Source organism: Periplaneta americana, chromosome 11, assembly GCF_040183065.1.
Source record: "Periplaneta americana isolate PAMFEO1 chromosome 11, P.americana_PAMFEO1_priV1, whole genome shotgun sequence".
In the NCBI taxonomy this organism is placed as follows: Eukaryota; Metazoa; Arthropoda; class Insecta; order Blattodea; family Blattidae; genus Periplaneta; species Periplaneta americana.
In genome coordinates, this window is record NC_091127.1 from 8,245,718 (window position 1) to 8,273,591 (window position 27,874).

At 35.0% G+C, this 27,874-nt stretch overlaps 1 protein-coding gene across 3 annotated transcripts in view; it reads right to left on the reverse strand.

Annotated features, from left to right (window-relative positions):
- Not3 (CCR4-associated factor Not3) overlaps positions 1 to 27,874 on the reverse strand; it is a 62,796-nt gene that overhangs the window by 30,805 nt on the left and 4,117 nt on the right. For 2 of the 3 annotated variants that reach the window (XM_069838908.1, XM_069838907.1), the window contains exons 3-6: positions 16,416 to 16,469; positions 14,600 to 14,755; positions 2,591 to 2,770; positions 835 to 954 (exon numbers count right to left, since the gene is read on the reverse strand). In XM_069838908.1, coding sequence (XP_069695009.1) covers positions 835 to 954; positions 2,591 to 2,770; positions 14,600 to 14,755; positions 16,416 to 16,469 — 510 coding nt within the window. The remainder of the gene's footprint in view (positions 1 to 834; positions 955 to 2,590; positions 2,771 to 14,599; positions 14,756 to 16,415; positions 16,470 to 27,874) is intronic. The other variant, XM_069838909.1, reaches the window with a different exon arrangement.

Sequence of the window (27,874 nt, forward strand, 5' to 3'; positions counted from 1 at the left end):
GAGAGAGAGAGAGAGAACTATAGCTATTCCACCCAGCCTACCAAGGTCTTAAGGTCAGGACAAAATCAAACATAGTACATTTTTATAGCCGTTTGATTAGTATCATATTTTAATGCGAAACCATTGACCACTGATACATTCAGACTATTTTGCAAAGTAAATACAATACTAACATATGACTTCTTCAATGCAAAAAATATTAGATGACATGCCAAGACAAGCACGGGATTTTGTTCCTGTCATTATCCTATATCTGTTTTTTATTTTTTACAGACAGAGAGAGAGAGAGAGCACCATTTTCCTAACACACTACATAATTTTCACACACACACATATATATATATATATCCAATGCCACCAGGTTGTCTTTTCGACATTTCTGGTCTTCTCTCCTGACAGTGGCTTAGTTGTAACCCACTTCTGAGGTTGGGGCGCCTGGAAGGCGGAGTTACATTACCCCAATGATGTGATAGGATGATTATGATAATGTGGTGCCAGGAGAGGTCTTAAATCTAAACTTAACCTAAATTCCAGACCATGGACGAACACAGGAATAATCCCCTTTAAGGAAAAATTCCTGTGCTCTAACCGGGAATCGAACCCGGGACCTCATGAACTATAGCCAGAAGCTCTGGCCACTAGACCATGATTTCCATATATTAATATGTTTCATAAATAAATATTAGAATAAATTTTTTCCTTATTGTTTTGTGAAATCAAACAATGATTAAGTATGCCGTAATTACCTCAAAATTCTCAAATATTCGTGTTAGGAAGAATTGAATTTAATAACTGAAATAACCACAAGATACTCGAACAATAACGTGTACTTACTCCAGACAATTCGATTTCATCCAAGCCAATGATGTCGTCATAAATATACTCATTCTCCTCAAAGTCTGGCTCTTGCGAAGATTCTATATAGTATTCTATATCATCTTTAATTCTTCTTATCTGAAATAAAAATAAGTAAATAAATAATAACACAAGTTACGAAACACCTTTATTTTCATATCACTTAAATAACATTGTAATCTAGTCTCTGGAATTCTGCACATGATTGGTTACTTTACTGTAGAAGATAATGCTGACCTATTTTTAGGTACGTAAGGGTAAACATCTCGGCCTTTTGCTTTTGTGTTAAGTGACTATGGCATAGGAAAGATCAATATGCTCATTTTCATAGGTGATTTAGTGGCCACAAAGTTAATTCTGGAAGTTATGGCAAAGAGAAAAATCTTCTGTCTATATCTGGGATCGAATCTGTACCTTCCAACTAATTGCTTTACTACATTAACCACCTCGATTCCTACACAGCATAATACGGTAATTTTATGGAAAGGTTTAGAGATTCTGGAACACACATTTCTTCAAGATTACTTAGTTCTTAATTATCCTTATCTTAAGTGTAAAAAACAGTACGTTCCTTAAACAGAACCCAATAAGTAAGATATATAGCTACTTCTTATGTCCAGATATTTCATATTTTTTTTGCACCATGTTAAATCTTTTTGATTACTGGTCTTATCAATTTCGGATCTTGCAGTGAATATTTAACTACATGAACTGAAATACTATACCGGTCATTACAAGATCAAATTAATTCATACATGAGAATATGATGCATCAGTATACAGAGTGTTTCAAAAATACGGGCATAATTTCAGGTATGTATTTCCCACATGTAGACAATCAAAATAGTTCATTACAACATGTGTCCAAAAACGCTTCATTTCCGAGTTATGGCCTTCATAACATTGAAATTCACCGGAACATTTTTCTTTCCGCAGGTCGTTGTCATTACAGAAGATGTTCAAAATGTCCACCTCCTGCTTGAATACAGACCTCACATCGATGGGCCGGTATCATTGGTGATCGATTAGTTGGACCCCATGTACTTGTAAACAGACTTACGGGGCAGGCGTACACAAACTTCCTGGAAAACACCATACCTCATGTTTTAGAAGACACTCCACTGATCAATCGTCAACACATTCACTTCTTGCATGATGGCGCTCCTGCACACTTCAGTCGTACAGCTCGCCGGTACTTGGATCGAAGGTTTCCTGATCGATGGATAGGTAGAGGTGGCCCAATTGCTTGGCTTCCACGCTCACCTGATCTGAACCCTCTCGATTTCTACTTGTGGGGCCATTTAAAATCATTGGTTTATTCGTCTCCGGTGCCTGATTTGGAATCCCTTCGAAATCGAATTGTGGCATGTTCTGAGGACATACGCAATACTCCTGGAGTTTGGGATCGTGTTCGCAGGTCAATGAGACATCGATGTGAGGTCTGTATTTAAGCAGGAGGTAGACATTTTGAACATCTTCTGTAATGACAACGACCTGGGGAAAGAAAAACGTTCCAGTGAATCTCAATGTTGTGAAGGCCATAACTCGGAAATGAAGCATTTCCGGACACATGTTGTAATGAACTATTTTGATTGTCTACATGTGGGAAATACATACCTGAAATTATGCCCCGTATTTTTTAAACATCCTGTATATACTTAACTTAACTTTCACAGTAACAACTCACAAAACTAAACATACCACTCTCTGCCACACAAGAGTGACCACCTATTTACCTGACTAACTTCCACAGACATATTGTCCAACATTCTCAGGAGTGTTTCCAATTTGCGAATGTGATACCGGTGTTTCTCAACTTTACTTTTCAGTTCTTCTACCCGGTCCTGCTTGTCTTTGTCTAATCTCTTCTTCTTCCCCGCTAACAGAGACTCGATTTCACACTCAAACTGGTCCAGCTGAGACAATACAACAAAGAGTTTTACACACATGTATCCCAACTTAATATTTTATCAATTTGAAGTCATTTGTACATGTTAATGTAATATAAGTGCTAAAAATTATATTGCATTAAAGTTACAATATCTTCAAAGTTCAAAACAACAGAATGTAAACCAACATCAAACCCTAAAATTAAAATGTATTATTACAGAACAGATATATAGGGTGATTCACGAGGATTTACCATCCCTTACGGAGCTTATTTCCGAAGACATTCTGAGCAAAAAATGTCATATAAACATTTGTCCTAATCTCAATGTTTTCAGAGTTACACTAATTTGAATCAATCAATCTTCTTAATGTATTCAGCTGTTTGCTGACAATATGTTGTTGTTTTCTAATGCCAGGCGTTTGACAATAAAGTCATTTGACCTCTTGCACTCCAATATTTTTCAAAGATATTATCATGACCAGCCACTCAAGCACAGATTTTGAGGTGTTCCGAATCCATTTCTTGGTTTGAGTTGCACAATGGGCAGTTAGGGGACTGATATATTCCTATTCTATGCAGGTGTTTGGCCGAACAATCATGGCCTGTTGCCAATCTAAATGCAGCTACAGACGATTTTCGTGGTAAATCGGGAATTAACTGTGGATTTTGATGCAGAGAGGTCCATTTTTTCCCTTGGGATTGAGTTATCAAATTTTGTTTGTTGAAGTCTAAGTATGTAGATTTAATAAATCTCTTCACAGAGTAATATGTAGATTTAGTAACAGGTCTGTAAGTAACAGTGTTGCCCTTCTTTGCTAAAGCATCCGCATTCTCGTTTCCCAGGATTCCACAATGGGATGGTATTCATTGGAATACAATTCTTTTATTGAGTGATATTAATTGGGAGAGCATTTTAATTATTTCTGCTGTTTGAGATGAAGGTGTGTGTTTAGAGACGATTGATAGAATAGCTGCTTTGGAGTCTGACAATATAACTGCATTCCTAAATTTATTGATGGGGCATAGAAGATTCCTGAGACATTCACTTATTGCAATGATTTCACCATCAAAACTTGTTCCATATCCAAGAGATCTATAAAGTGAGAAGAGACAGCAAGTAACACCTGCACCGGCACCTTGTTCTCTGGAGATCAAGGATCCGTCGGTGTATAAATGAAGCCAGTTTTGTGGAGGGTACCTAATATTAATTGTCTCTAAAGACAATTGTTTTAGTATTTCAGTGTTTACTTCTGATTTCAGTATTTCTTCTGTTAAATTTAGATTATATTCTATATTTCATAGAGTTAAAGGGTTTGGTTTAATTTGTAAGTTTTCTTTTAAATTTGGGATATTGATTTTCTGTTTCAATTTTTGAACAATGGATATGAAACTTTTTTGAGTTTTCAATCTACAGTGAGGACTGTATGAAAGCCAATTGTTTCCTGGTAATCTGATAAGTTTTTCATATTGAATCAGTGCTTTTTCTTCTATTGTCATTTTGATGCTGTTAATACTGCTGAAAATATAAAATCCATTATAGTCCACTGTAGTCTATTCAGTTGTTGTTTTTCACGAGAAATGAGGGGTATTTTGATCGGTGTTCATTATAAATGCCTGTTGCTAGTAGTCAGAGTTGGGGTGTAGTCAATATATAATGCAGAGCTGTGTCTTCTGAAACTGGTACTGATTATTTTAATTATACTAATCAATAGTTGTTTATGAAATACCATTAATCGGATCTCCGGGTAGGGACTGTACTGAGAGATACCAAGAATCGTACTAAAGTACTTATTTGGAACACCAAAAGTCACACCGTCCAGTCAATCAGAGCCAAGTTTACACTAATTTGAAGTTGTTTGTGAAATATCACTATTCTTTAGTTTTAAGTGTAAAAGAATATTATAGATAAATTATGAACTATTCAGGAGTATCATTTCTTTAATTAGCTAGTATTCTGAAGCTGAAAATGTGTTGTGAATTTCATATTGCTTCGTATAGAATTTTTTTTCGATTTTTAACTACAAAATTACATTTTCTTACGCATTTATCACAACAATTGTTACAAATCACGCCACTCTTGTAAATTTTTTTTATATTGTACATTAGGATGCATAATTCTATCTTCGTAGTGTATCCAGCTATTTGTTGACAACACGTGTTCCACTATTTTTCACTATGAAATTCCTTTTCTTACAAATGATGGGTAAAAAGCACAATGCTGGTTGTATATTTCAGCAGCCACATTCCAAAGTTGAGATGTATAGCATGCATAATTAAACTGTAAACAATCAAGTTCCTAAAATCGTGTGATTTGCAGCAATTTTTGTGATAAGTGCGTAAGAATGATGTCATTTTTAGTTAAAAATTGAAAAATAAAATCTGTACAAAGAAATTAACAAATTTTTAGCTTCAGAACACTAGCCAATTAAAGAAATGACACTTCTGAATAGTTCAGTTTCTATTTGTAATATTTTTTTTACCCATAAAACTAAAGAAAAAAGGTATTTTACCAACAATTTCAAATTAATGTAACTCTGAAAATACTGGGATTAGGACAAATGTTTATATGACATTTTTTGCTCAGAATGTCTTCGGAAATAAGCTCTGTAAGTGACGGTAAATCCTCGTGAATCACCCTGTATAATGAGAATGTACCAAACATACAAAAATAAATAAATCATGTTCACAAAATGAAAGTGACTGTGTGCCTTAAAATGTAGGCTTTCATGGCCAGTATCAATAGAATAAGAACTCTCTGAGATGAGAGGCCACGGTCTACTGGAGATGGTGGATCCAGACTTTTCTTCTACAACTACAACAGACATTTTCAGTGGCGAAACCATGGGCGAAGTGATCTCCTTGGCATGCCAGTAACAAGTGGTGAGACAACTGGACAAGAGTCAGTATTTGAAGGGACAGGAAGTGACGTACTGTTCCCTGCTCAGTCTGCACTAAGGGCTTTGATGTTCCAATCAATAGTAGCCGAATGCTGATAGTGAACGGGTTTCACGTAAGTGTGTGTGTGTCATAGAGCTCATACCACAGTTTATTAAGCTTTTTCTTTCCAGTTAGAATTATTCCGATGTTTGTAAATTTCTATTGCCTCATGATATAAGCAGGATCAGTAGTAAGGAGTGTTACTTAGGATATCATGTCCTCGAAGCGAATATCATGATCACAGTCTAGTATATACAGTCACGAAGCTTAATACTTAATAAATATGCATCCATAGATAGTTGCTCACCACCAGGATCGCTACTATCGCCTCATCACAGACTCTTTCCCTAGCAGACCATAAATCGTGTTCTTTTGAAAAAATTAACACCTTCCTTCCACTATTTAAATATGAAATACATAAGGTTTATATATTATCTTCATAAAATATATACTATATTCTATAAACTCACCTTCCTGGATCTTTCGGAAGAAGGGTAACTCTAACCTATTTTTCTTACAATTTATAGTACTACAAACGTCTCCTTGTCCAATATTATTATTCAAATTATTGTATTTTAGCCATTTACAGTTATTACAACCGATAACGAACTTTTCACAAAAATGCGAAATACGGCACAGTCAATGCTTTTTCGATCTAGACCAGGCCATAAGGTTTGTTCGGGTTTTCTATTTCAGTGTATGGAGCTCAGTGAAATATTATAACTTTATTGCTTATCATTGCTAAGCTTTATCCAGTGTAATGTGTCCATAAGTTCCGTTTACTTCTTGTTGCATAATATGTTGCAGAAATAATTACAAAACTGTGTTATTTTAATGTGAAGAGAATTTTACATGTTAACATAATCTGTTCGCGTCAACATTTCAAGTTTAGAATGGAAGCTATTTTGAGGTTTAATAAAAAAGAATTTATATTGGGATTTCAATTTAGCACATCTACCTTCCTTAATTTTAGACAAAACATTTACCATACCACTCCTATGAAATTAGTGTATGTACAATTGTGTTACTTCATCTCTTAAGTAGTAGATAAATACAATAATTCAGTACTCAATTTTTGTATTAAAATACAGACAAATTGAATGTCCGGGATATTATACATGACATTATGCTTAATTATAATGTATGATTGCAAATTTAGGAATATAAGTTAAATATAGTAAACATAACGTATAATTTTCATATGAATGGCAAGGCAATGGAGATCACTAAATTTAGACAGAAGTGGTGCAATTGAAAATTATTGAATTGTGCATAAATGAATGTACAAGAATTTCGCAATATTTAATCGAAATGAAGGCAGGTATTACACATACGAACAACGTAATTTTCATACCATAAATAATATTACATCTTAACTCGCAAGTAAATTATGTCTGAAGTGTCTCATAATCATTGTTTTAAATTTTATTAATGGAATTACACTACATTTTAGTGAAACATATGTTACTGTTTATGCATTCCAATTAATTTATGTGGTTGAAACGTCGCCCTTTGTGATCGGGTTAAGCGAGTCACATTGTCTGCCTTACGGCCTATATTAGATCACGATGGCAGTGGCACAGTCTATTGTTCTTAGTACTCACAGTGCTCCAAGCGGCTAGCAACTATCGCGAGATTTGCAAAAAATCACCCCAAGGCTTCGTGACTGTATATAGTAAACTGTGATCATGATCATCCTCCTCCTGGAGAGCATGCTTGCATACATACCATTTCAACATTAGGACCAACAGAACTACTCGGCAATTTGTTGCAGTCTGCCAACACATACGATCAACTATCATCTGAAAGGGGGAATGGGATTGCGCGCGTGTGCACCTACACACACACACACTCTCTCTCTCACCCCCTCTCCCCGCACGTGAACCCCATACCCCAACCAACAGTCGGCTACTATTGCTTGGAACATCAGAGTCCTCAGTGTGGATCAAGCAGGAAATATCATGCCACTTCCCACCCCTTCAAATACTGACACTCAACCAGTTGTCGCTCCAGCTGCTACTGCCATGCCAAGGAGATCACTTTGCCCACACTTGCCTCGTCACTAAAGTTGTCTATTGTAGTTATAGATTAAATATCTGGGTCCACCATCTCCAGTAGACCATGACCTCTCATCCCAGAGAGTTCTTATTCTAGTGACTACATAATTCATGTGGATGGTATCTTGAACCTGTGTGAAGTATTTTTACTAGAAAAAAAATGCCTGGTTGTATAAAACTCAAGATTTATATTACATAGCTATCTGTTCCTAACTATAAGTCTGTATACATTTCTGAAAGGAAAATGAAGTGGAACTGCCAACAATAATTGAATGTAATTAGTAGCTGTATCTGCCAATAGATGCTTTTATGGTCTTAGAAGACATAAGAAATCTCAAATTATATTTAGGAATACAAAAATTATGATGTATAAAATTCTTATAAGATCTGTACTATCTTACGCATCTGAGACTTGGCCATTGTCGAAGTCAGATGTGACATTATTATGTACATTTGAAAGAAAGATTCTTAGGCAAATCTTTGGATCAGTTAGAGAAAACGGAACATGGAGAAGATATAACTTCGAACTGTACAGATTATATAATGAGCCGGATATTGTTAAATTTATAAAAATAAGAAGATTGGATTGGGCCGGGCATGTTGTGAGAATGCAAGATGATAGAGTTGCGAAGAGAGTTTTTAAATTTATTCCGATGGAAAGAAGGAAGGTTGGGAGACCGAGATTGAGATGGGAAGACTGTGTGATGGATGACATCAAGACTTTGGGTGTTAGAAATTAGAGAAGTTTGGCATTGGATAGGGAGGAATGGCGAAAATTTCTGAAGAAGGCTAGGGCCCATGAAGGGCTGTCATGCCATTGATGATGATGATGATGATGATGATGATGATGATGATGATGATGAATTAGTATCTGTAAAAATGACATCCAAACATGGAAGATATTTAAACGATTTTGAAGAAATTTGGTCATAGAGATGTTTTTTGGCACAACTTGCACTTTTCTTTCTCATATTTTTAAGAATTTTTATTAGACTAAGGTTATCATCTATTCATGCTGCTGAATAAAGAGAGCTGACAAAAACATATGAACTATAAAAGAATATAGCAAAAGAAAAGAACTAGAAGCAAAAGAAAAAAAAGAAGATAAGTGTACTTGATAATTAACTTCACAATTACTTATCTAGCACACTATCCAATAGTCTATGGATTAGTATTGTGCAATGTTCGAACACGAGAAGGGGTATCAAGGTATTGTGTACTTCGCCCCACTCCATAAGCATCCAACAATACGTAGAAGTGAAGCATATGAATTAAAATAACAAAATGTGTTAAAAACTGGCAAGATATCTTATGTTCAGTTCATGTTTGCCAAGTCTCTGTAGAATCGAAGTTCGCTTTTCATTTGTTCTATCTTTCTCCTTAGTACTTTTAATTTCTGTACTGTGTAGGGACTTTTCTTATGAACTTTGTCTTTTAAATACCCCCACAAATAAAAATCACACCAAGTGACATCAGGGCTATAAGGGAGCCACAACCTAGTCCTGATAACTATCCTCAAAAGTCTCTGAAATAAGATCTAGTGATTCGTAAGCAGTGTGTGCAGTAGCAGAATTCTGTTGAATGAATGATTACTGGCAATGTCTGTTGTTCGAAAAAAAGTCTTAATAGTTCTTAATTAAAAGAATGTAATTCAGTCAATACTTAACAGTAAGAAATACATTAAATTATGTTATAACAAAATTAACATTACATATATTTTAACGACAAACATTTTCGCCAATTATATTGGCATCTTCAGGTCGAATGGAACATGTTAACAAAATGAACACTTGGTCATGAACTCCAGCCTACTCTTTCAACTCTTGTAAGTAACGTTTTATATGATCTTAAATAATACTTTCAAACAATTTTGTTTCATAGCATCCTTTGCTAATTACAGGGCTTTATCCTGTCACCATTACTCGGCAACACGACCGACCTATTTGTAGCATCTTTAATCTGATTTTAAATTGTTACCGCAATACTAGAAGAGGTCTTGTCGTCCCCCTCATCATACATGCTTTCTACTATACATTATTTTCTACATACAACTTGATGGCTGCTTTACTCAATTTTATTAACTGTTTTAATTTCATATCCTACTTTTAACATTATTTTAACTAGTTAAGACCAAGTGTTCATTTTGTTAACATGTTCCATTCGACCTGAAGATGCCAATATAATTGGCGAAAATGTTTGTTGTTAAAATATATGTAATGTTAATTTTGTTATAACATAATTTAATGTATTTCTTACTGTTAAGTATTGAATGAATTACATTCTTCTTTTAATTAATATTGTACTTAACGGACCAATATGCCATTGAAATTACTTAATATTTCTGCTCGATAACTTGCAGTATCGATAGAAAATAGAAGGCACTGGAAGAAGTGAAAAAGAAATACACAGCAGTAAAGTTACGGCAAGGGTTAGAGTGCATTGGAGGAATTTCTGTGTGGGGATTATTCTTATGAACTTTGTCGTTTTAATTCCTCACAAATAAAAATCACACCATGTGACATCAGGGCTATAAGGGAGCCACAACCTAGTCCTGATAACTCTATCCTCAAAAGTCTCTGAAATAAGATCTAATGATTCGTAAGCAGTGTGTGCAGTAGCAGAATTCTGCTGAATGAATGATTGCTGGCATTCAATTTCTGTGGTTCGAAAAAAGTCTTAATATTTCTGCTCGATAACTTGAAGTATTGATAGAAAATAGAAGGAACTGGAAGAAGTGAAAAAGAAATACACAGCAGTGAAGTTACGGCAAGGGATAGAGTGCACTGGAGGAATTTCTGTGTGGGGATTATTCTTATGAACTTTGTCATTTTAATTCCTCACAAATAAAAATCACACCATGTGACATCAGGGCTATAAGGGAGCCACAACCTAGTCCTGATAACTCTATCCTCAAACGTCTCTGAAATAAGATCTAGTGATTCGTAAGCAGTGTGTGCAGTAGCAGAATTCTGCTGAATGAATGATTGTTGGCATTCAATGTCTGTTGTTCGAAAAAAGTCTTAATATTTCTGCTCGATAACTTGCAGTATCGATAGAAAATAGAAGGAACTGGAAGAAGTGAAAAAGAAATAGACAGCAGTAAAGTTACAGCAAGGGATAGAGTGCTTTGGAGGAATTTCTGTGTGGGGATTATTCTTATGAACTTTGTCGTTTTAATTCCTCACAAATAAAAATCACACCATGTGACATCAGGGCTATAAGGGAGCCACAACCTAGTCCTGATAACTCTATCCTCAAACGTCTCTGAAATAAGATCTAGTGATTCGTAAGCAGTGTGTGCAGTAGCAGAATTCTGCTGAATGAATGATTGTTGGCATTCAATGTCTGTTGTTCGAAAAAAGTCTTAATATTTCTGCTCGATAACTTGCAGTATCGATAGAAAATAGAAGGAACTGGAAGAAGTGAAAAAGAAATAGACAGCAGTAAAGTTACAGCAAGGGATAGAGTGCTTTGGAGGAATTTCTGTGTGGGGATTATTCTTATGAACTTTGTCGTTTTAATTCCTCACAAATAAAAATCACACCAAGTGACATCAGGGCTATAAGGGAGCCACAACCTAGTCCTGATAACTCTATCCTCAAAAGTCTCTGAAATAAGATCTAGTGATTCGTAAGCAGTGTGTGCAGTAGCAGAATTCTGCTGAATGAATGATTGCTGGCATTCAATTTCTGTGGTTCGAAAAAAAAGTCTTAATATTTCTGCTCGATAACTTGAAATATTGATAGAAAATAGAAAGAACTGGAAGAAGTGAAAAAGAAATAGACAGCAGTGAAGTTACGGCAAGGGATAGAGTGCACTGGAGGAATTTCTGTGTGGGGATTATTCTTATGAACTTTGTCATTTTAATTCCTCACAAATAAAAATCACACCAAGTGACATCAGGGCTATAAGGGAGCCACAACCTAGTCCTGATAACTCCATCCTCAAACATCTCTGAAATAAGATCTAGTGATTTGTAAGCAGTGTGTGCAGTAGCAGAATTCTGCTGAATGAATGATTGCTGGCATTCAATTTCTGTGGTTCAAAAAAAGTTTTAATATTTCTGCTCGATAACTTGCAGTATCGATAGAAAATAGAAGGAACTGGAAGAAGTGAAAAAGAAATAGACAGCAGTAAAGTTATGACAAGGGATAGAGTGCATTGGAGGAATTTCGTTGGACATACGTTCTGCAAGGAATTAATGGAATTATTAATATATCCTATGTGCATTAAAACCACACAACTCGCTACTCTTTTCATCATGTAGTGGAATGTCATGCAAAGGGAGGGGGTTCTGCGCACTCCACTATCAGTTGTTTTGTAAAATGACAAGGCCATATAATTTAAACTAAACTTCACCCGAAAATACGACTAAGTCACAATCCATTTTCATCAGCAACTCTCTCCACATCCAGTTACGAAATCCAACTGTACTCAAGTGTTCATGTGGTAACAATTCATGAACTATTGTAATTTTGTTTTAATTTAATCAGTTCAGTGACAATTCTTGCTGAGGATTTCAAAATCTCTGTTTCTGAACAAGCAGGAGAGATTTTTACGCAATATGTTCCAGTTGTTCAACTATTTCAAATAATTTTTTCTTCTGTAAGAATTCTGTATTTGTTAACGGGGCTTTGACATTAAGAGATCTTGCTTGTCTTAACTTTTTAACATGTTGAACAGTTTCCCTACGAAGACCAGGATTGCCAAGATATTTCCTTGTGAATTGTCTTATTACCAGGGCCAGGATTTTGATGAAATTGCAACTTTTTTCTAGTAAGCCAGAAACATTGCTGCTTTAGTATTTATATGTTATGTGATAAACTGAGTGTTTTGAAACATATTTGTTGGGGCATTTTTTTGCATTTTTTGCCTCTTACAACTCGTAAGAGCATTTTTTGTTTTATTAGGTCATTTTTGGGGTATTTTCATTTAATTTTGGCCATATATCCCGATTATTAATGTAAAATATATATATATTTTTTTCCTTTTATATTTTCTCTACATAATTTTTCAGTTAATACCCATTATTTTGTACATTATTTTAATCATTTTTCTACACAAATATTGTATTCTAACGTAGTACATCCCATGTAATGGATCAGTCCAACCACCCCTTCAATATAGACTCCTTTATACCTGCTAGTTCCGTATAAGAGTGCCCTTGTGGTGGACTACGTGGATACATCTTACTTACAAATGGCTTTTAAGGAACCCGAAGGTTCACTGCCACCCTCACATAAGCCTGCCATCAGTCCCTATCCTGAGCAAGATTAATCCAGTCTCTATCATCATATCCCACCTCCCTCAAATCCATTTTAATATTATCCTCCCATCTACGTCTCGGCCTCCCCAAAGGTCTTTTTCCCTCTGGTCTCCCAACTAACACTCTATATGCATTTCTGGATTCGCCCTTATGTGCTACATGCCCTGCCCATCTCAAACGTCTGGATTTAATGTTTCTAATTATGTCAGGTGAAGAATACAATGCGTGCAGTTCTGTGTTGTGTAACTTTCTCCATTCTCCTGTAATTTCATCCCTCTTAGACCCAAATATTTTCCTAAGCACCTTATTCTCAAACACCCTTAACCTATGTTCCTCTCTCAGAGTGAGAGTCCAAGTTTCACAACCGTACAGAACAACCGGTAATATAACTGTTTTATAAATTCTAACTTTCAGATTTTTTGACAGCAGACTAGATGATAAAAGCTTCTCAACCGAATAATAACACACATTTCCCATATTTATTCTGTGTTTAATTTCCTCCCGAGTGTAATTTATATTTGTTACTGTTGCTCCAAGATATTTGAATTTTTCCACCCCTTCGTAGGATAAATCTCCAGTTTTTATATTTCCATTTCGTACAATATTCTGGCCTCGAGACATAATCATATACTTTACATGGATACATCAGGTAAAATAATTAATTAAAGTGTACTACTTACAAAAATTATGTAAGATTAAATAAACTTGAATGTTGGTCCTAGAAATTAATTTAATTTCAAGTCAAGTGGCAGTCAACGTGTTAAGGGGATTTTTGAAAGATTTTTAGGTCATAAATGCATTGTTTTTATGACATTTTTTCATGATTTATAGCTCATCAAAATCCTAGCCCTACTTATTACTGTTCTGCACAAGTTTGTTTTTATACACATATATGTAATAAAAAATCTTTGTTTTAGACTACAATTACATCGCAGCATAAGTAACAATAAACAATATAACTTATTCACAATGGTAATTTTAATACAGAACTGAGTAACACGTCAATTCACTAACAAATTCTAAACAAAATTGACTGGTGTGACTCAGCGCCTTAAGGTACCTACTTCACTCTGTGATTATGACTGAACTCTCATGGTAAGCAGCCAAGCTTTGATGGCCCTGAAAGCCATTAACTGCTCTACATCATCATCATCATCATCATCATCATCATCATCATCATCATCATCATCATGCACTGTAACATATTCGGATCGACCACATGCTCTCAACAAGCTTCAAACCAGTGCAGTAAATGAACTTAAAACATGAGAAAATATAATTTCGTGCATCTACTGTAAATAAAAGGCATGCACACTTAATCACAAATCAAGTTACAATTTAATTGCCCATTAAAATGCTCTAAAATGCATGGACCTAGTATTTCACCTAGCAGAATAACATTTCGTATTACACGAATTTCTGAAAGAAGATTTTGGAATATTTTTCTAGTGTGTTCCAGCTTCAAAATGATCTTGATCACATATTATAGTCAAACTACCAAAGTCCACGTGCCTGATTCTACAGAAAATAGTTCAATTCCAAGAAGGAAGTATTATGATTTTTATATTGTGTTCAACGATATCCTGTTACCTACCTGGAGGTTGAGGGCATCAATGGAAGTTGCTAGCCATCCTGCAGTCTCATCACGTTCCTTCTGTGCAGGGTCCAGCTTCTGCGCAGCACCCAGGCCCTCTTTGGAGTACGCTTTGGTCTTTGTTTCTCGTTCTACAACCTTAAACCTCTCCATTTGCTAGAAAAGATTACACAGAATCAATGCAATGTTCAATATGCGCTAACATTACCATAATAAAATGAATATAAACAAAGTGGTAGAAATAACAAATGAAGTCTATCTGCAAAGGCATTACAAGAAAATTAATGAACATGAACACCATTGTGTAAGTTAAAGGAGCATTTATATTCAATCTAGAATTATGTCTATGAAGGAATTGCTGATGTGAAATGTTTTGTGTTAAAGTTTGTTTATTTTATTGGGTTATTTTACGACGCTTTATCAACAGCTTAGGTTATTTAGCGTCTGAATGAGATGAAGGTGATAATGCCGGTGAAATGAGTCCGGGGTCCAGCACCGAAAGTTACCCAGCATTTGCTCATCTTGGGTTGAGGGAAAACCCCAGAAAAAACCTCAACCAGGTAACTTGCCCCGACCGGGAATCGAACCCGGGCCACCTGGTTTCGCGGCCAAACGCGCTGACCATTACTCCACAGGTGTGGACTGTGTTAAATTGACAATGGAAAATACTCATATGCTGGAAATGAGCATTATACAGTATATAAATGCCATATGATCAAAGAGACCTTACTGAAAGATACAATCGAGACCAGCACTCTAAACAAAATTATTTTGTGCGAGATCGTGCGCATTTGCTTGGTTTCCGCACAAAACCAATCTGCGGAAAGTCTAAAATTCCACATTCAGTATTCCCAACCTAACACACATAACAATTTTCCTCTTCGTACCGCTTAAGTGACATATTGATTTTACTGCTTTAGGCTTTTAACATATTATTTTTAGAGATGTTCAATATAGTAATAATTATAAATTGGAAACTTACCACTGCAATTTCACCTAAATTGCACTGTTAATTATTGTTTTTAAATATTTGCAAAAATTAAGTAAACTCTACAACTCCACTAAAGTTACTGCATTCGTGATGCAAGTAACATTAAGAAAGCCGTGAAAAAATCAACAAGATTCCAGACTCATCATAGACTGGGGAAAAAAAAAGACAGACGTATATCACAGCCTGCTGGAGTATAGTAAACACAGAAAACATTTTAAAGCAACAATGTTGAAGATAGATATTTTTGTTTTGCAAATTTGTCGTCATTGAACAGAAACCAAGATGGAGATTTCATTGCAACTAATTAGAAATTCCTCTTTCAGGTATGTAATAAACGATCTTCGCACAAAATATTGTACGATACACGAGCGGTATGTTTTCTTTCAATTCTCGGAAATTAAAAAAAGCTCAACTACGTTTCGCTTTTTCAAACTTTTCCTCGAACATGAAAACTTCAACATACCGTTCTTGTAACGCATATTACTAATAATTACTGTTTGTAGCACATGGGTAGTTAACCTGATATAGCAAGGGCAACAGAATTTATAATTCTGACATTCACCAAACAGTAAACAGATAAAATGCACAACAGTGAAACCTGCCTATGACGAAACTTTTAACAATGCCTTCAACTGCAGAGGTTATCAGCACTGAAATTTAAATGGACAAGAAATGGCTGATAAATTTTGCCAGAGTCCTGTTAACAGTTAAAGAGTTTTTTTATGTGTCATAAATGTACTACACTGGAACCACAGTTTTACTTCCCTCCTGGATGAAGCCATGCTTAGGATTTTATAGCCCTTAGCCAGGTATGAACCCACGAACCTCAGATCCACTGGCCAACATGGTAACCATAAAACCATCATGGACGACGAGAACCTGTAAGCAATGGAAACCTAACCATATAGGAATTTTTTCATGGTCTCGTGAATTTATCAGTATAATGATATTAAAACAGCTTTTATTTTGTGTATTCTGTCAAATGAGGCAACAGAAAGAAAAATCAAGACTATAATAGAAAATACACATAGCGATTTTACTTATAACACTATACTGCCACCAGTTTTATCTAAAATGGGAAAATGAAGTTTTAGATTAATTACTTTAAAGTCACTCTCTATAGTTAATGACTGTGGCAAACAATGTTCAACTTCAACGACAAAAATTTACAAGAAATACTATTGCATTAAAGAAAACAAGTGTGGGTGACCAAGTAGTTTTTCAACAGAGGTAGTCATATTTTACAAGGAATGCTACTGCATTAAAGAAAACAAGCGTGGGTGACTCACTGAACAAGTAGTATTTTTTTTCTCTTTTTACAAGGAATGGCAACTGAAGTAAATATTTATTATGCAATACCATTTGAAAAGCTGCTGTATGTGCAAATTGCAAACACAGAATTGATATGACTGCATGCGAGAAAAACTATTTTTAAACTGAACTTCTAATTCTCCTCCCCCCATAGTATTAAAAGTGTTACTTTTATACAAAACACAGTGTTAATACATTGTGAAATTATTATTTGGAATCTATTCCTGCATGAAGTACAAGGTGAATTACAATAAGGGGTGCGAGTATTTCGGAATCTGCTAACCAGTGGTAGAGACCACACCACTTTGGCTCAACTGTTTGCCAGGCATAGCTAGCTCTGGGTGAGCTGGCAGGAAAGAAAGCATTTTGTTAAATGTACTCACTTCTTACAGGTGTTGGAAGTGTTGTCCTGTGGCTTGTATACATTGCTAACATCTGCAGAGAAAGTTTCCATTGACTCAGCACAATTCGTCTTCAGAAATAGATGAAATTTTGTAACAAGAGTTTTCTTTTAATTCTTCCTTAAACTATAAAGTTGAACTTTCTCCACAGATAAAATTCAAAGGATTAAGGCAGGGAAATTGGCTGACTATACCTAGGAGTAACATTTAGTAGTGATCTCGGCTGGGGGGAACACATTACTGACACAGCGGGAAAGGCATGGAGGGCGTTACACTTTGTGATGAGGGTACTAAGGAAAGGCTCTGATAAATCCAAAGAGATTGCATATAAATCACTAGTTCGTCCAGAAATGGAATACGGTGCTGCATGTTGGGATCCTTACAGATTCGAACATATAAGGACACTGGAAAAGATTAAAAAACGGGCTCTCAAGTCTTGTCGTAATAATTCACCATTAAAATGGGACACACTCACGGACCGGTGAACGCGAATTCGATTATGCGCAATGTTCAAAACATACAGAGGTGAGCCTGCCTGGAGAGAAATAAAAAATAGGTTGCAGCCGTCAAATTACTCTTCAAGGAATGACCACTCATATAAATTGAGGAAAAGAAGACAAAGGACGGACACTGGAAAGTTTTCTTTTCTCAATCGTACTATCAAGGACTGGAATGGTTTACCTGCAGACTTACTAAAGGCTTTACCAATAACCAAAAATGTATTTCAAAATAGGATTAAGGACTTTACTAATAGACGGTAGTAACTATTTAAAGGGTGTAATTGATATCTTGTTATTTGAAGTGTTCTATCAGTGAGGAAGTGTGTTGTGTCAGTGAAGTGTGTAGTGTCAGTGAAGTCTATTGTGTAAGTGAAGTGTGTTGGTGTCAGTGAAGTGGCTGTGCAAAATATTTGAACAGTGAAATGGTTAGAAGTGTTAGTGAAATCAGGTAGAATCAGTGCAGTGAGTGAGTTGACAGCAAAATAAGTGTAGTGCCGAAAGGTACTTGTGCAGGTATTAACCTGTCACACTCGTGGATCTTAGTTCGAACTTAGGGTTAAGATACAAATTAGATTTACTTTAAATGTTATTTTAAGTGACCAAGCTTCATTTAATTTAGGATGCTCCTTATTATTATTATTATTTATTATTATTATTATTATTAATTATTGTTTTTTATTAGTTGTGTTTATTATTAATTGTCATTGAGTGTAATTAGTTACAACTGCCACCGGGTATATACCCATTTGCAGTGTGAATAAATACATACATACATTATCTCTAGGTACTGATAATAATTCTTCTATCTTGCAAAACTAAAGAAGAAGAAGAATCAAAAGAAAACATGCAGCATAAAATTTCATCTATTTCTGAAGACGAACTAAGCCAAGGAAACTTGTATAAAAGCTGTGGGACAATACTTTCAATAGAAAGTGAATACATTTAAAAATATGCTTTCTTTCCCATCAGTTTGTTCACAGTCGACTATGTACAACAAACAACGCCTCGACCTCCTATTAGTGGGCTACAAATTTTTCACACTTTTTACCTATATTCATCTTGTATGTGTGCATACTACAAGAACTGGAAACCTGTCTTATATTACATTGAATACACTCTTTATTAAATTTAACATTATTTATAATAGCCGTACCCGTGCGCTCCGCTGCACCCGTTAGAAATAAATATAAAGTAATTACATAATTAAAATAGGACATTTGACCCAGGGAACATTCGTGTTTGATAGAAGGATAAATCGATTAATATGTTACTTAATTTAAATTGTATTTAAATAATTAAAATGCGATCATTTTGGTCCAGAGAGCAATCATTTGGTGCAATGATAATATATTCCTTTAACATGTTTCTTAATTGTTATTACATGCATCCACAGTTTAATGAACAATGACATCATTTAGATTTAATGTGTATACTTTATTTTACTTGTTATATGTTTCCATTGAATTATGGTAATAACTTAATTTTAACCCTTGTTTTCTACGTATTCAATAAATAGCGCTTGGCCCACTATGGTTCTGAACCCTTGAAATAACTTAAATTATATTAAATTATATTATATTGTATTGTATTGTATTATATTATATTACATAAAGAGTGTGTTGATAACGGATGTACCCCCATAAGTATGTTTTTAATTTGTTATGGGGGCTCTTGAATCTCAGGAGGAACAAATTTTATTTTACAACAGCGCAACATAATCTGCTTGGCTCATTGCCCAATTTTTTTGCATTGCATTTAATGCATATGTATTTTAACACGATTCAATTGAGCATAGTTAAAATTTGGATTATAAAATAATGGAATGTTAACCTAATATATTATTACTGCATACTAAATGAATACACTCTCGTTGTTCGTTAATTCTCTGAGATAAACATTATTTTAAGAAATACAGGAAACGAATATACAGGATAGCCTATCAAGTTTCCTGTGCATAAGAAGCTATTTTAATCTTACCTGTCCTCAATTCACTCAGAAGTTAGTGTAATAACATTATAGCATTATGTCCATACAGAGAAACTACACTTTCCAATGGTGAAATAATAATTAATTATACAAATCGGTTAATTTAGCTTCCGATATTGCTTCATACAAACACAGAAACATTTTCTGTAGGCTATGATTCATAGCTTTCGATTGTTGTTGACCAAGGCCCCTTATAGACGAAGTCATTTGTTTATTTCATTACACGGCCTTAGATGGCAGTTATTTTAATTTTAAAACTCATTTATCTCATTAAATATCAGTCCTATCAAAATTGTTCAATGAATAAAACTTATCGGAAATCATTTTTAAAGAAATTTTTGCTATTTAACATTTTTCACAAAAATCAATAATAAGCGAGATATTTCGATTTATTTAATTCAGGCCCCCTTATAACCCCCCTTTTAAATAATGTATTTTGAATACAATATAGCCTAAAATCTAAGTTACAACGAACTTAATTTATATTCCAATTTTCATCGAAATCCGTTCAGCCATTATCGCGTGAAAAGGTAACATACAGACAGACAGACAGACAGACATACATACATACACACAAACAAAAATTTCAAAAAAGCGATTTTCTGTTTCAGGGCGGTTAATTATATATGTTAGGACCAATTATTTTTGGAAAATCGAAAATTACCAGAAAAATTTCGTCTACAGATTTATTATTAGTATAGATGAGAGTCCATTTAGCACATAGCATAATCTATACTAATAATAAATCTGTAGCGGAAATGTTTCTGGTAATTTTCGATTTTCCAAAACCAATTGGTCCTAACATATATAATTAACCACCCTGAAACCGAAAATCGCTTTTTTGAAATTTTTGTTTGTATGTCTGTCTGTCTGTCTGTCTAGATGTTTGTTACCTTTTCACGCAATAATGGCTGAACAGATTTCGATGAAAATTAGAATATAAATTAAGTTCGTTGTAACTTAGATTTTAGGCTATATGGCATTCAAAATAAGTTATTTAAAAGGGGGGTTATATGGGGCCTGAATTAAATAAATCGAAATATCTCGCTCATTATTGATTTTTGTGAAAAATGTTACATAACAAAAATTTCTTTAAAAATAATTTTCGATAAGTTTTATTCCTTGAAAAATTTTGATAGGACTGATATTTAATGAGATAAATGAGTTTTAAAATTAAAATAACTGCCATCTAAGGCCGTGTAATGAATTAAAAAACAAATGACTTCGTCTATAAGGGGCCTTGGACAGCAAAAATCGAAAACTATGAAAGATAGCCTACAGAGAATGTTTCTGTGTTTGTATGAAGCAATATTGGAAGCTAAATTAACCAATTTGTATAATTAATTATTATTTCACCATTGGAAAGTGTAGTTTCTCTAAATGGACATAATGCTATACTGTTATTGCAGTAACTTCTGATATAATATAATATAATATAATATAATATAATATAATATAATATAATATAATACACTCCAACTAAAATTTTGCTCCTAAACAGACATAACTTACGAGGCAGTATCTGTATCAAGAAATACTTTTTGCACGACTTGCACTTTTATGTCCTTATATTTCTTAAGAATTCTTGTTAGGATAAGGTTATCATTTATTCATGCTGTTTTGACAATTTAAACGCCAGACATAAGTGCTACCCCCAGGTTCTTAGCGATTTAAATGCTAGACATACTAGTACTACACCCAAGGTTCTTGGCAATTTATGCGCCAGACATATTAGTGCTACCCTGAGGTTCTTGGCGATTTAAATGCCAGACATACCAAGACTACCCCCAGGTTCTTGGCAATTTAAATGCCAGACATACTAGGACTACCCCCAGGTTCTTGGCAATTTATGCGCCAGACATATTAGTGCTACCCTGAGGTTCTTGGCGATTTAAATGCCAGACATACCAAGACTACCCCCAGGTTCTTGGCGATTTAAATGCAGGACATACTAGTACTACACCCAAGGTTCTTGGCAATTTAAATGCCAGACATACTAGTATTATTCCCAGGTTCTTGGCGACTTAAATGCCAGACATAATAGTGCTACCCCCAGGTTCTTGGCAATTTAAATGTCAGACATACTAGTACTACACCCAAGGTTCTTGGCAATTTAAATGCCAGACATAATAGTGCTACCCCAGGTTCTTGGCAATTTATATGCCAGACATACTAGTGCTACCCCCAGGTTCTTGGTGATTTAAATGCCAGACATACTAGGATTACACCCAGGTTCTTGGCGATTTAAATGCCAGACATACTAGTGTTACCCCCAGATTCTTGGCGATTTAAATCCCAAACTAGTGCTACCCCCAGGTTCTTGGCGATTTAAACGCCAAACACACTAGTACTACCCCCAGGTTCTTGGCGATTTAAATGCCAGACATACTAGTACTACACCCAAGGTTCTTAGCAATTTAAATGCCAGACATACTAGTACTACACCCAAGGTTCTTGGCAATTTAAATGCCAGACATACTAGTACTACCCCAGGTGCTTGGCAATTTAAATGCCAGACATACTAGTACTACACCCAAGGTTCTTGGCAATTTAAATGCCAGACATACTAGTACTACACCCAAGGTTCTTGGCAATTTATATGCCAGACATACTAGTGCTACCCCCAGGTTCTTGGTGATTTAAATGCCAGACATACTAGGATTACACCCAGGTTCTTGGCGATTTAAATGCCAGACATACTAGTGTTACCCCCAGATTCTTGGCGATTTAAATCCCAAACTAGTGCTACCCCCAGGTTCTTGGCGATTTAAATGCCAAACATACTAGTACTACCTCCAGGTTCTTGGCGATTTAAATGCCAGACATACTAGTACTACACCCAAGGTTCTTGGCAATTTAAATGCCAGACATACTAGTACTACACCCAAGGTTCTTGGCAATTTAAATGCCAGACATACTAGTACTACACCCAAGGTTCTTGGCAATTTAAATACCAGACATACTAGTACTACCCCAGGTGCTTGGCAATTTAAATGCCAGACATAATAGTATTACCCCAGGTTCTTGGTAATTTAAATGCCAGACATAATAGTACTATGCCCAGGTTCTTGGCAATTTAAATGCCAGACATAACTGTACTATGCCCAGCTTCTTGGCAATTTAAATGCCAGACATAATAGTATTATGCCCAGGTTCTTGGAAATTTAAATGCCAGACATAACTGTACTATGCCCAGGTTCTTGGCAATTTAAATGCCAGACATACTAGTACTATGCCCAGGTTCTTGGAAATTTAAATGCCAGACATAACTGTACTATGCCCAGGTTCTTGGCAATTTAAATGCCAGACATAATAGTACTATGCCCAGGTTCTTGGCAATTTAAATGCCAGACATAATAGTACTATGCCAGGTTCTTGGAAATTTAAATGCCAGACATAACTGTACTATGCCCAGGTTCTTGGCAATTTAAATGCCAGACATAATAGTACTATGCCCAGGTTCTTGGCAATTTAAATGCCAGACATAATAGTACTATGCCCAGGTTCTTGGCAATTTAAATGCCAGACATAATAGTACTATGCCCAGGTTCTTGGCAATTTAAATGCCAGACATACTAGTACTCCCACTAGGTTTTAAGTGTTAAAGTAAACAATGAACATTATATCGGGCGTCCCATTTGCTACCTAGCCCGGCATTTAATTTTCTTAATAATTCTAACACCAATGAAGATAATGCAATGAAATTTGAACAGGAGAACCTTCGATGTGTGGGAAATGAAATAGAATGTGTGTTGCAGTCGCTATGTGGAGTAGCAATCTGCCAGCCAGCCTGTGGCCACAGCGCTTGTCCGATCTGAACACTGCCTGTTTATTTTTTATGGGGATGTCTCAAAGGAAGAGTTTTCCAAAACAAACCACGAACCATAGATGCCTTGAAAGCAAACATTACCGAAAAAATTCAAGCAGTGACAGAGGATATACTGGCAAGGACTTTCCAAAATACGGCGCACCAGGTTCAATCCTATCTGGACCCAGATTGTACTCACTTCCAGCACATTTGATGACGTTTTCACATTTCTCACAAAACCTGACACTATAACAAGAGCAAAGTAAATTTTCTGATATTGATGCAAAGATTCTACTGAAGTCTAGAAACCTGTGAAATATGCGAAACTGAGTTAATATTTGGTATACAGGGGTATTACAAAAAGTCAGGGGCTTTCATACTCCTTATTCTAAACAGAATTCAATTAAAGGGGCGTAATTTTGGAACGAGTTTCAAAGTTGTAATGAAAACACGTAGGTATTGCCTATTTGCACTTCATCTGCGAAAAAAAAAAAAAAAAAAAAAAAAAAACTTTCTTTAGTGCACATCTAGCAACAATAACCGAGATGTAAAATAACTATTAAGAAGGTACAAGCTACCTCAAGGAGGTGCAGAATATGTTACTATAATATTTCTACAATTTTTTAAGAAAACTGATTATTATTGTAGGATTGTAACACAATTTCAGATTCAAAAGGCCAAGCTTACAAACTTTAACTATATGGCTATGGTAATACACAAAATAATTAAATCAAGATTAACATCAGATTCATTATCCCCAAATAAAATTTTAATTTATATTACAAAAAATTTTCCCAGTCATTTCACATTTAGAGAAGTCTTCTTCTTCTATCATATTAAGGATGTAGACTGCTACTGTAGCACTTGGTTGCTCATTTTGCTGTGATAACGTGTTGTAACTTCGAAAACGTGCATTTTCTTTTAGTGGATTAAAAATTCTCCGTTATACTCCGTAAATCCTGCACTTTACTAGTGCAGTGAATTCCTAAAGAATATAGTCATGCATTTTACTAGCAACATTTAGATTCTCTTACGTAAAATTAAGACTTTTGAAATGCTAATTCAATATATCTGCTACAATGTCTATCAACTACGAGCCTCAGACCTTAGGAAATTGAATTGATAAGAAGCAGTTAAATAGCCTATTACTCAACATTGCCATCTTAATCTTGCTGTTGTCATTTTCATTTTCGTCACTAAATAGTTCATATGCACTGAACAGAGAGAGAAGTCCAATGTTTTCTACTTCAATTAGAATGACGTGCTTAGCACTACACATTCTAACGTTTTTAATACCTGAAATAAAATCTTTTTTATTTTATTTTAGTAGGTTCTTTTATGACGCTTTATCAACATCTTAGGTTATTTAGCGTCTGAATGAGATGAAGGTGATAATGCCGGTGAAATGAGTGCAACACTGAATATTACCCAGCATTTGCTCATATTGGGTTGAGGGAAAACACCAGAAAAACCTCAACCAGGTAACTTGCCCCGACCGGGAATCGAACCCGGGCCACCTGGTTTCGCGGTTAGACGCGCTAACCGTTACTCCACAGGTGTGGACGAAATAAAATATGATACATATTTTATAGGAAAGTGAATCAACCCCAGAGCCATTCTGAAAGTTATAAGACGTGTGTATCTGGATTTGAACCTAAACTTCACCAATTAAAAGACTGTGTTCCAACATCACTCCATATTCAACGTACATTAAATTATGAACTATTATGAATAAACTGTAAAAAAAAAAAAAAAAATTATATTACAGGACACACTAATGGATCTATATTAAGTTGCCACCTTTCAAAGACTGCTGGGCTGGACAAAACTCTCATCCACAAGGATTGATGAACTAAACTATTTCTTTTTAAATTCAAGCCACCACATGATTTACCATTGCAAACTATGTCTAAATTATTCTTTCCGAAAATTACGCCCTGGACATAATTTCCGAGAAAAATTGACCTCAAAATTACACAATCTAGCAACACTGGACAAACATCAGTGCGCCACGTAAGTAGTTGCTTTCATAGGCTCGTGGTAACGTCTTCATATCAAAGCAAGTAACTGTACGTGTTCGAATCCCCATCTCTCCACTTTTTTCAATGTACACAGTTGTTTTTAATATAAACATTTTACTGTTTTATAAACTTATTTTTTTTCAAAATGAATTACAGTACACAGTATTTTTATTAACTCATTTATTGATATAGCTTTCCATTATGCATTTTTAAATGTTAGGCTGCTTCTTTAGTACTCACAATACATTTTTACACTTAATGTACTGTATTTAAATTATTTACAACCTGCGCTCAAAAGCATTATCCTCCATACAACGACAAAAGTCTGCGCGCCTATTAATGTCTTGCTGTACGTTATGCAACATATTCCTGTAGACAGTCGTTACAGCTGCATGAAGCCGTGCAACAAGATCTATCGGGCTCTGAAGGGGTTTATTATTTAAATTAAGTACATAAAAAGCAACTTGTCAGCGGACTCGAACACTGAACCTCATGTTGCAGTTCTACACTCCTTCACTTTACCCCTAGACTATCAGAACAATGGTTTTCCTTATTTTTTTTTCCTACAGGTTTAACTGTTTGTTATTCATTTCGTTTATTTTATTACGCAACTGAAGCGGGTAAGTAATGATGGGTTGACTTTACATTCATGCTGCCATTTATCCAGTGTTGTCAGATTGCATCATTTTAACTCAATTTTTCTTGGAAATTGAGGCCCAAGCGCAATTTTCGGAAAGAATAATTTGGACGTAGTTTGCAATGGTAAATTGCGTGGCCGCTTGCAAATCCGCGAATTATGGTTCACCCTCTAGTTAGACTTTTATATTGCATATTATGTTCTTTTTTCTGGCTTTAGTGGATAATATTATGTTAACTTACATAATAGTGTCTTTTATGAATGTTACTTCGTAGAATCTAGTATTTCCACATTATTTGTCTGCTGATAAAAAATAAAAGAAATCTACTGGTATATGGATTCGTAGCACCGTACCTGGCAGCTAATCTTTGGATTTTCCACTAAATCCTCCCTTTGTTATACTGGAATTTCCAACCCCCAACTCTTGCAAACTGAAGGTCAAAATAATGAAAGAAAGGAAGGCAGAAGCAAAATGCTTGCAAACTGCAATTTATACTCATAATTTTGTGTCGAATTGTGAAATGTTGCTATAACTCCTTTTAGAACTGCAAGAAGAGCTCTTGTGTCAAAATGGATTGAGGAAAAGGAATTTGTAAAGATGGACGGTGATGTAGCTTATTGTATTTGTTGAAATAAAGATGCATGTACTTGCGTATTTTGGAGCACACAGTAGCGTCGCGGTTAAGGCATAATGCTGCAAAGTCGGAAGGTAGCAGGTTCGAGTCCCGATGGGGTTATGATCATGAGAAAATGCAAAAGACTTACAATTCAACCTCACTCTAAAATAGTTATATGTTATTTCAAAATAAAATAAAAACGTAACATAATGTAAAACTCAATTTTGATTTGCACATTTCTACTGTTTTTTTTTTCGCTTCATTGTGCATGTTTTGTCATATGATAGTATGAGAATGTATGCATATTTTAAGATTCAATAATGCATGAAAACCTGGGCTTTATTTACAACTAATTAAAATTAGTAGGCCAAATCTAAGGACAATACAAATTACCGATACCAGAGTTGAATATAGAAACAATTTTGTAACTAATATGCACAAACATTCTTCAAATTCAGCACTTGATAATACAATAACATTATCTTGACATTACACATATTTGGTGATGGTCATTTCCTATAGTTACACAACTAGACCAACTTGAATTTATGGACATGATAATTTCAATATTAATGTATGCAGAAATTCTTTGTATATAATAGCCTATTTAAGAATAAAATAACAAGCTAAACCTTTCAGAATTGGAGTACGATAAGTGAAAATGCAATCATGACTGTATTAAAGCTCGCACATTTTTTTCAATCAATCAATCAATCAATCAATCAATCAAAGGACATTATGGAGAATGTCAACTCCATGTTGATTTCACAAAACGCTTCCACTCTGTTCTGTCTTTTGCTAGTTTCTCCCAGGTGGTAATTCCCATTTTTTAATATAATAAAAGGGCTAACAAGCAAACGTTCTGATGGGGGCAGATAAAAAAGTTAAATTTTTTTCTTCTACCATGTTAATAATGTCAAAAGAAGTGCTTATACAAATTTTGGCCACTCGACCGCAATTACGAGGATGTCCAGAAAGTGATTTTCCCTGGGGATGTTTATAG